The sequence below is a fragment of the Fulmarus glacialis genome, unplaced genomic scaffold (assembly GCF_000690835.1).
Source record: "Fulmarus glacialis isolate BGI_N327 unplaced genomic scaffold, ASM69083v1 Scaffold46587, whole genome shotgun sequence".
Classification (NCBI taxonomy): Eukaryota; Metazoa; Chordata; class Aves; order Procellariiformes; family Procellariidae; genus Fulmarus; species Fulmarus glacialis.
In genome coordinates this window covers 1-11,254 of record NW_009224704.1, presented here as the reverse complement: position 1 = coordinate 11,254, position 11,254 = coordinate 1, and the positions used below count along the sequence as shown (strand labels likewise).

Here is an 11,254-nt window from a genome sequence, read left to right as displayed (position 1 = left end):
TGTCGGCGGGGGGCGAAGGGTCGCGCCATGTCGCGGGGCGCTGGGAAGCGCTGGACCTTCCTACCGTAACAGTCGTGGGCACGCTGGTACTCCGGCATCGGGCCGTGGGTGAACTTATCTGGTGTGTCTTTACCTGCAGTTGTTGTCAGAACAGGAGCCAGGCGTTGTCCGAGGGGCTGTCAGAGCATCAGAGATGCTTATCTTTCTGAATGGGAAGAACTGTCAAGTGTAAATCCAGACTAATAAGAAATGCTGTGTTTTTCATGCTTCTGTGAAAGTGCTTCAGTCTGAACTATTTGTTTACCTTGAACTCTCAACTGCAGGAAATGCGCGGTTATTTGCAGTAAGAGACATTGACTGTAATGCTGTACCGGTGTCTGGTCTCCTGGTGTACATGGCTACTTCTAGGCAGCATACGATATATCCATTCCTTAGCTGGCGAAAAAAAGAGGAAAAAGAAAAAGTCCAATGACGATCTGTATGGCTCCAAAGAAGGGAGGCTGGGGGGGATTTCTTGTCAAAGACTATATTGCTAAAAATCGGAAATAATTTACAAAATTTCTTTTTGAAGTGCTGCTTTGCTTTTTTAAGTCTCACTGTTATGCCTGCAGGACTGTAGTGCAGCTTGAAGTCATGCACATCAATCTTTTGTTGGGTTGTTTTCTTAAAAGAAAAAAAAGAAAAATTGTTTAAGAAAGCAGTAAAGCAGTATATCTGCCTTCTAGTTAGCATGCTTGTTATCTAAAACTTTCACTCGTTAAAGTACCCACGATTCCTGTTTTTTCAGATATTAAACAGGTACTCTGAACCTGATTAAGATCGGTTGGTAAACTGTCATCTGATTTAAAAGCCAGAATATTAATGGCACACATAAACATATAAGTAAAGCCATGTACTGCATTTCTAGTCTTGAGATAGACTGTTTGATTTTTTTCATTTACGTGCCAAGCAATTAATTACGAAAGTAGTGACTAAGGGAAAAAGATTTCCTTTTGTTTATATTTAGAGTTACGATTTTAAAATTTATCAGCTGTGAAGATGGATCTTAATTTCTTGTTTACATGGAACACAAATGGAAGAAAAACATATTTTCTTGGCTTCTAAGTTGTTGGGTTTTGACATCGAGTACTTTTCAGCTCATGAGTTACCCCAAAGTGTACATTTTGCCAGCCATTCTTTAGTGAAACTAAAGAAATGAGCACGTCAATAAGGTTGAAATATGGTTCAATGAAAAAAAAATTAATCCTATTCCGTATATCTTTATTTCTTGCTTGTAAAACTTTGGCGCACGAAAAGGCTTTTGCATATCTCTGTTTTCCCAGACAACTTAATGCTTTCAGTAGTGCTGTTCTGTATGTTAGTACTGGTTATTTTGCTTACTACTTCAGCTCAGGTCTGTGCTAAGAACACCGCGGGGCTTGATCTCTGAAGTGCTGGTCAACTAATTCACAGTTTCTTTGTGTGTGTGCACCGAACTGAACCTCGGGAGAGAAGAATGCAGAAACTAGCGCTGAAAAACTTTCTTTAGGGAATTTTAACGTTGTAGCATTTACTTGTACTATTTTATTCCAGCTGCAGCTTTTTGGTAGGCATGGGAATGAGTATGCAGTATTTTTTAGGTTTCTTGCACCATTATCTGTCACTTCAGTCCTGTTTTTCCCTTAGCTATTCTATCTTGCCAAGTCTTGGTTCTGAGGTAAAGTTTTAAAATTTTGTGACTTGATGTAGTCTCAATACTTCAGTGCTCCATGTCTTAAAACATTAATGTTGTCAGTGTGCTGCTTGACATTCAGCTGAGTTGTCTTGGTCTCAGTTTTGTACTTCTGGCTTTTTCGCAGTCTTTTCAGGTATTTCTGTCTTTTTGACCAAACTCTGCATTTTGATTTCTTCACGTTTTCTTCAAAGAAAGACTTCTCCCATGCCAAGATGTTTCCTCCCCCTCCCCCCTTCCAACCCCATCTCCTTTCTCCACACATCGACGTAGGTGGGAAAATGTCATGCTGGCTTGGTTGCTGGTGGGGGAGCTGGGGCTTTGGGTTTTTCTCTTCGAGGCGCTGATCTTGCACTTTCATGGAATCGTGTTGCTTTTGCATGAAGAGCTTGATTGTGCAACCCTGGTTTACACAGTGGTTGTCCTGAAATCAGCAGACTACTTTTGTCCTCAGTCCAATATCTGCTTACATTGAGGCATGGAAGTAGTTTCACTCTTCGTAGTATTTTTGAAATGGAGAAAAACAAATTTTCTGACCATGTAATATTAAAAAGAAGGAAAAAGTAACACACAGTGTTTACACAGTGACTTTAACAAAACCAGAAAGGGTCGACCTATCGGACTCCTCTGACTGACAGCGTTGCTGTATGTGACAGCCCTGTGGGAAGGCAGGGTTTAGTGTTCTTTTCTGGCCTGCTGGAAAGGACCGTTACTAATATGTTATGCAGGAGAATCTATTTCTGTTAGCCCAGAAACACAAAGATGAGTCTTGTCTCTTAAAATCCTGTCTACCATATTAAATTCTTGCAGCACACTTTACATAGGTATTACTTTAATATTCCAGGAAGAATTAACATACATATTCCAGCTCTGAAATTTATGTGAATTTTATCAGTGTTAGAAAAGCTCAGCTTTGTTGGGGAAAACACGTTGTCAGACTAGGACAAGACATGGGATAGTGCTAGTGGTTTTATTTATAAAGACAGTATAAAAAGCAAACTTAGTGTGCGCAACTATTTGTAAAAGAATCTCATTAGCAGCCTATGAATAGACTGCCTTTTAGAAGGGATGAATGTTATGGATGCTAGCAAGCTGAAAAAGTTCAGCAAGCCATTATTTTTGTGATCTGTTGACCATAGCACACAAGGGATCTCGACCTCCTGTAATACACTATGGCTGGTACTTAATCTGGGAATTACTGAATGGGTACCCAGAGGTCATGGCGCCTGAAATTCTTCAGTGCAGTTAGTATGGACTGGAGACAGCTCTTAAATTGCCTGAAAATTATTAATATGGGCATGTAAAACATTACTGTACACTTTATTAGTTTCACTACAGCTGGCTCAGCCTTTTTTGTTTTACAGAATAAGACCTACACAACACATGCAATGCCGGCTATAAGTAACTATATAAGTAACTCTTCTTATAGAGAGTTGTAACAGCTCTTATGCTGGCATCTGTATTGTAACATTTTAAAAGGCACTAGCCGTGGGCCAATTAACCAAAGAAAGCCTTTTTTTGTTAAATCTTTTAACTACAGTTTTTATCTAAGAACCAGATGAAAATTAAAACTTCTTTCCTATCCAGCTGCAACTTTTTACCTGATTCTCTTCCTTAGTGGTGTCATGTCATTGTATGTTAGGGTTTCCTCAGTCTAATGCTTATTCTAACCTAGACACCTTTTCTAAACTGAGTAACCTGTTTCAGAACAGTAAAAATGGAGAAATACTAGCATATTCTTGATAATAGCTGGAATATAATATTTTGGATTCTATCCAGAGTTGTCTAAATTGTCTAAATTTTTGTAGCATGGTTTACTTACCTGTAAAACATAGAATCCTGGACCTTGATATTGTACAGCCTAGGCCAGGTCCGCAGTGCATGCATTTGTAATGCCATAACTTGTACTTGCTTGGTATAGCCTGGATATTTGACAAACCCTTGGTGCTCCTCAGGTGAATTAACTGTTTCATCTGGCAAGTACCATGCATAATGATACTGGTGCTGTGTGCTATTTAGCCCTTCTAGTCAGTGACATTGTGGGCACGAACACCCCAGATCAAATACAATCACTTCCTGACGCATCGTTTGTCTCCAGATGGTATCTCTCAGCTAGAGATAGTGGAAAGAAAGATGCTAAAAGCATAAAGAAAGAATGAATCACTGTCTCTTTAATTTTTGTTAGTCAGAACCTGCCTGTTTGTTTTAGGTAAATGCACCTTATAGGAGAAAGCAAATACAGCAGCTTTGAACAAATATGCTTCCACATAAACTTATTAAAGGATGTAAGCCAGTGCTAGCCAAATTTTTAAATGATTTTTTGAAGACGTGGATTAGCAAGACCTGTTCAAAATACAGTTTTTTATAAAGTTTGCAGCAACTGATGTAGGTATCTCATGGTATTTCTGTCTTATGAAGAAAGCAAGTTCTGCTTTTCCAGGTCACTCTTTCTTTCAGAGGTGTTAGGATGACATGTTAAAATGTAGTTACTGAAGATACATTATTGTAGAAAGCAGTGGTATAATGGGCTTGCCTGAGCACAAAGGTGCAGTGATTTAATTAAAGGTGTGGTTTAATTAAGGGTTTGAGTTGTATAAAGCCTCATTTGTCTGAACTGTTGGCACTGTGTAAACATAATAAATTTAAGTGAACTTTGCACTTCTGCACCTGTATGCTTAGGGATAGAATTAATAGGAGCATTTTAGAATCAGAGAATCACAGAATGTTTTGGGTTGGAAGGGACCTTCAGAAATCATCTAGTCCAAGCCCCCTGCCGTGGGCAGGGACATCTTCCACTAGATCAGGTTGCTTAAAGCCCTGTCCAACCTGACATTGAACACTTCCAATTATGTGGCATCCACAGCTTCTCTGGGCAACCTGTCCCATTTTAAGTTGTGCTTGTATCCAAACTCTGTAACAGTGTCTTTTAACCAAATCAGTGCTCCTTTGGAAAAAAAAAAAAAGGCCCAATCTGAAGTGTAGCTACTATGCTTCAGTCTTGAGCCAGAAGGTACTGGGAATATAAACAGTGGTATTCAGACCATTTAGTCTGAACTCGAACTGCTGTTGATGTTGATTGTGGCTCCACATGACTGACTGCCTTTGTATGTTTGGTGGGACTTAGTTGGATAGAGATCATGATCGTAACCTCAAGTATGAGTTTGGTATACTGACACCTGTAAAAGTGATACAGTTGGGTATTTATGAACTGTAACTTAGAACTTTTTTTTTTAATTGCAGATTGAAATATCATGGACAGAAAATAGTTTGGATGATGTGTTTTGCCAGCATATCTCTGCAATTTCAGTTTTAACAATGGATAAGTGTAAGCACATAGGACGTCTGCGACTGGCCCAAGATCACTCCATTCTGAATCCTCAGAAATGGCATTGCATGGACTGCAATACTACCGAATCTGTGTGGGCATGCCTCAGCTGCTCACACGTGGCATGTGGAAGATACATTGAAGAACATGCACTAAAGCACTTTCAGGAGAGCAGTCACCCAGTAGCATTGGAAGTAAATGAGCTGTATGTTTTCTGTTATCTCTGTGATGATTATGTTCTTAATGATAATGCAACTGGTGATTTAAAACTGTTGCGAAGTACATTAAGTGCAATCAAGAGTCAAAACTATGAGTGCACTACTCGAAGTGGGAGGACTTTGCGTTCTATGGGTACAAGTGATGATTCTTACCTTTCACATGGTGGTGCCCAAGCCTTGCTTCGGAATGAAGATCGCATGTTCACAGCTCTCTGGCACCGACGGCGTGCGTTCCTGGGCAAAATATTCAGATCATGGCTTGAGTTGACACCTACTGGAAAAAAGATTTTGGAAGAAGAAAGGCGTCGGGAAGAAGCAGAGGAAAGAAGGGACAAAGCTAGGAAGAGAAGACAAGAACGAAAGCGTGAGTTGAAAGCAGAGATGGAAAAGATGCCTCCAAGAAAGAGCAGTCGTTTACAAAATCAGATTAGAATATCCTCAGAAGCAGCACCCTGCCTGCAAAAAATATCACAGAACATGGAATCTGTGGCAGAGTTGAAAAAAACATATACCTCAGATGAAGTAAGATTGAAAAAAGTAAGTGACTCTCCAATTAAACGAAGGCCCACGGTGACTCCTGGGGTAACAGGACTGAGAAACCTGGGAAACACATGTTATATGAATTCTATCCTGCAGGTATTAAGTCACTTACTTATTTTTCGAGAATGCTTTTTAAAGCTTGATCTCAACCAAACTCAGGAACTGCTGGCAACAGCAACTAATGGTAAAACCAGATCCTCATCTAAACACCTGTCACGAGCTGCCTCAACGTTACACGTGAATGAGAACCAAGAGAAAGTAAAGGGATCATTTTCTGTGAGGCGGCCTAGTTTATCCTCTGGATTAAGTGGAGGAGCATCAAAAAGTAAAAATATGGAACTTATCCAGCCCAGGGAGCCCAGTTCAAAGCATATTTCCCTCTGTCATGAGCTGCATACTCTCTTCCAAGTTATGTGGTCTGGCAAATGGGCGCTGGTGTCTCCTTTTGCCATGCTTCATTCTGTGTGGAGACTAATTCCAGCCTTCAGAGGATATGCCCAACAAGATGCTCAGGAATTTCTCTGTGAACTTTTGGATAAAGTGCAGCAGGAACTGGAGACTACAGGGACCAGATACCCAGCTCTCATCCCTGCTTCTCAAAGAAAACTTATAAAACAGGTTTTGAATGTGGTTAACAACATTTTTCATGGACAGCTACTAAGTCAGGTATGTTTTGTAATTTTTTTTAAGGTGTGTAATGATTTGTGGTTATATATTTTTACTGGTCAGTGATGGACATAATTCAAAGGTTAATACATTTATAACTACTGTGGAGGGATGGGGAGGATATAATACACACAATTTCAGAAGAAAGGTCATTTGGGTACTGCTAAAACTTTCAATAGAAGAGTCACCTGATAAACGTAAAAGTGTTAAATTTGGTATTTTAAACTACTGCTATTTTGCAACTACTGAGAAATATCTGACTTTGCTATTAAGCACCAACTAATTTGCAGGAATAAAGAATTTACAATTTTAAGCATCTAGCTTATCACTATAGTGATAGTAGATAAAAGGTGTTAAGGAAGGTGTTAATCTCATCTAAGTGGAAGCTGATTAGGCAATGGATGCCAAGCAGGGAATTATTTCAGTAAATAGCTTGAATTTGAGATTCATTACTACAAAGTAATTGCCTGTCATGGTGCTATGTACAGGTATACTACTTGTCTGCTACAACACAAAGATACAGGAGGCTCTGTCAACACAGGAACCGAGTTTGTGGGGTGGAGGCAATGGTTGTTTTCCTTTTTTCTGCCTGACTACTCTCCTTTTTTCTTCTCCTCCTCGGCTTCCTGTTAAGTACTTCAATGTGTCCACTTTCTATTATGCATATCCCAACTGTGTGCGTGTACAAATGTCTGAGAACTGACTGAACAAATGCTGGGTTCTGTTGAATTAGGGTGAAAACTAACCACATTGCAACAGGAGCAGAGGTTGAGAAAGCCTTGCCCCCCTGGAATTGGTCTTTAGTATGCACACACATGTTCCTGAGGGAGTGCAGAAGCATTTCATGGACACGTTGTGTAAAGGAGTAGAGGTTTAACACAAATTAACAAAAATGTGGATGTTCCAATTATTCTGACTATTTGATTGATGGTTTAATGTTTTGGTATGTGAAGCTGGAAATCCAAGTGGTTTTTGACTAAGGTAGGTTTGTTTACTGCTGTGATATCTATAAACTTTATAATAAGATAACAGGACTTCTAAAATTAGGATTGTTTGCAGCATATGTTAGCTTTTAGGTCATCTTAAGTTTTGTGTAACTACTAGAAGCTGTTATATCTACTAATAAAACCAGATCATCCTCTACCTTCCGTTTGGCCCAGTGTAAGAACATTTCTGTTGGCATACTTCCTTTCGTCAGGGTAGCTGACATATCTTGTATCAGGCTTGTGCTAATATAAGTATCTAGTATACTATGTCATTAAAGCTTTCTATTTGAAAATCACATTCCTCTCCAAAATAGTAACTTTGTTAGTAATTTGCTTTGTCAGTGTAATTGCTTAAGTATACTGACAAGGCTTGGTTGCATTTCAAGCCTTTTAACAGGACTCACTTTTTGAAAGAATTTTCAAGGCTCTGAAGACACTGAGCATTATTTCAGCGGTATCACTTCTTTACCATGTTTCTAGCTTTGTTATGTGAAGAGGCTTGTGATTAGAAACCCTCCCACCTTCCTGAAACCAGGGAGGGGAATAGTGAAAATTCACTCAAGTGTCATTGAGTAAGACTGAAAGAATTAAATAGTTTTGAGCTATCCTGTGACTTCTGTGACTACAACACACAGCTCTTTTACTGCAGCTGGTCAATGTCTGTGTGCAAAATACAGCCTTGATGAACTTCAGAATGCCTCAAGTGAGAGGAACAAGGAAAAGAGTATTGAGGCTGTTACCTGTAGTAATTTCTCCCTGGCTTCCACAGACAGTGTCCAACGCTTTACCTCCTAATGTTCCCTTTGTCTTCTGCCACTCCTTTGTTCCAGTTTAGTCTTCATTAGCACTTTTGAACATGGTAAATATTAAAAGCAAAAGGTAACCCCTGAAGATTTACATTTCCGCCTTGATAAAATTTATTCAGGTCATCTTAATGATTCAGACCCTGGTGTTTGCGCATGGAAGGATGAGCTTTAAAAACTCTATTAGACAACTGCTTTCCTCAATAAGATTCCTGCATCGTGATTTCGCTAGGCGTTTGTCAGAACTGGCACAAACTGCTATAATGAAGTTAACAAAAAAGGCATGAAAACATCCATGCAGGGCTGAAGAAAAATATGAAAGACTTCTTTGGAATAAGTCACCACATCTTTGACAATGTTAGCTCTTAAAAACAAGGAGTGTACGCTTTGTCCTTGTGTGCTTAACTTTACCTACAAGCTGTAACAGTATTACAATTTCTCTGTAGAAGATAGTTGGAGCCATAGCCTGCTGCATTTATTAAACACAGGATGGGATTTTAGTCTAGAGTATTTTATAAACTACATCTTAATTCAGTGAATAAGGTGAACTCAGAAGCTTGTTTCTGTGCAGCAGTTGCCTTCTGTTTTAGGATCACTAAAAAAGTTATTATATTTACTATCCCTTTGTATTGAAAATATTAGTTAAAGATACTTGATTCTATGAGATACTCAAGTGTAGTGAAGTCAATCTTATTGATCCTCAAACCTCAGGAGTGCTGTGAACTAGTCTTGATAACAGTACACAGACGATCACTTACAATGCAGATAAGCTGTGTGATGCTTATAATACATAAATAAAAAATAGGTTTCACATTACTTTCACATGTGCAATAAAACATCTTCCCTCTTCTAGCTGTTCTATTTTAACTTGAAGGCAAGTCATAAACCTGAGTTTGCAATCAGTCTGTTGCTATTGGAATGGCTGCCTGGTTCAGCACTGCAACTGAATTTAGAATATAAGATTAAGAAAGGAGAAAATTGAGTGTGTGAGATTTTATGCAGATTACTTTTGATGACTAGAAAAAGCTTTAGGTGATGGCAAAACAATTGCACCTTTTATATGAGTTAGTTGGTTTGGTTTTGTTACATTCTCAGCTGATTTAAAGTAAGTCTTCCTCATCTACCACTTGAAATCTTTTAGTGTTGTATGGAATACTAAGCTAGATAGTGAGTAATTCCAGGAATAGCATGAGTGGATTACCTCTTGAAGTCTTTTTTTTTTTTTTTTTTTTAATTTATTCCAATATCCTTTTTAGGATTACAGCTTCTTACTCTGCAGTACAGACTGTGAAACTTCAATACCCAATACATCTAAGGGAAGTAAAGATAGGATATATAGCTACAAACCCCTTCCCCTCTATTCTTTCCTTTTTCACATGCTCCTCTTCCTCCAGTGATTGCCTGGAGAAAGTTGTGCTATAGCACTTACTGGGCAAAGGAGTCTGTATGTTGTAAACCTATGCTTTCAGAGGCAGATCTGCTGGAACAGTGGCTCATCCCTTTCAACCCAATTGGGACTGTAAGCAGATGCCAGTACGTCTATTAAAATCCCAGTTGTTTTCAGTCCGTCAGTGCTTATACTCTTGTGGAAGGTACCCACTGTCTCCTGTCCTCGATCCTTCAATGGGAAAGGAGAAAACACTGCACTATGAAGTTATGTGCCAGTGGTAAACTGATCCATACTGATCCACAGATCTTTGAAGTACACTTCGAGAGTCTCTCTCAAGAGTTTTTTGGCTTGTGTTTTTTTAAGTGGTCCCAGCTAAATAGCACAGTATGCAACAATTTTTAAAGTATCTTTATTTCAAACTTTTTCCATATTAAGCAAGGAAGTGGGCAGGTGTATTTTAAAAAATCCAGAAATTGAAACAGCAGATTTTAGCTTCCAAAGTAAAAGTATATTTTCGGCACTGCTTTGGGAAAATTGTGTCCCACATGTCCACAGAAATCATACTAGCAGGAACTCTTGTGTGTGTAGTTATACCAGTATTAAAATTTTTGTCAGGATGATTTATAGCGGGGGAGAGGGAGACAGGGAAACTAGCACAAAGTATTTCTGAAAGCTGATGTAGACAATCTAGCTAATCTAGGAAGATAGCCTAGCAGATCTAAGAAATTTGCAGATACTTATGCTGGCAAAATCTTATGTGTAGACACAGCTTTTACCTCTTGAACTTGAGCTTTTAAACTAAATTGGTTTACCCTTGGGATAACATTGAGTACACAGGGTTTTATTGCTTGAAAGTTAGAGGGCCATTTTAGATCGTATTTTTGAAGATTTTAATATTCACAAAAAGTTTGAGTCAAGACTATCAAGAGATACGGCTGATTTGGAGGCACTCTTGACATAGGAGTATAGCACATATACATCCCAAATGAATTGCCCAATACAACTGTCCCCCAGTTCAACCCATATAGTACGAAGTTCTCTGGAACTAAGAAGTGGTAGTTACTAAGGAAAAGAGATACTGGATGTTTCATATATCTTGTGCTTTTTGGCCACTATGTTGGTAAACCTTCTACCACTGTGTTGGTAAAACCTTAAAAACTTCCAAAAGTTCAAAATAAGAATAACTGGGAAAAAATGACTTTTCTATAAGCCAGACAGGATGATTCTAAATATTTTTACCTACTCTTAAATAATGCCAAAGTAATCATTCAGATTATTGAATTTCTTAGTATTCTTAATGTTGTGCGTGAAGAGATGTAAAGGTATATTTGAGTCTAATAATAACAAAATAACTTGTCAAAATAGTCACTAAAGATCAAATTATTATTTTAGAGAACTTTTTGGTTACCAAACATTGTGTGTCTTCCCTCAGTCGCTCGGCTTTCATTCTTCATTTTTATAATAACTTCGTGACAGTTAAGTTCATGTGCATTTGTGCACATGCACATACACACATGCATGCACACACAAAATTACTGAGGTTGGAAAGGACCTCTGGAAATCATCTTGTCCAACTCTGCTTAAAACAGGGTCAACTAGAACAGGTTGCTCAGGG

The 11,254-nt window shown here is 38.6% G+C and overlaps 1 protein-coding gene across 1 annotated transcript; it reads left to right on the top strand.

Moving 5' to 3' along the window:
* Window positions 1-4,951: 4,951 nt before the first annotated feature.
* LOC104070224 (ubiquitin carboxyl-terminal hydrolase 44-like) lies at window positions 4,952-6,460 on the top strand (the record flags this gene model as incomplete). Its single annotated transcript, XM_009582218.1, has 1 exon — window positions 4,952-6,460. A coding segment is annotated over exon 1 (1,434 nt), but the record flags the coding sequence as incomplete, so codon positions are not given.
* Window positions 6,461-11,254: the final 4,794 nt, after the last annotated feature.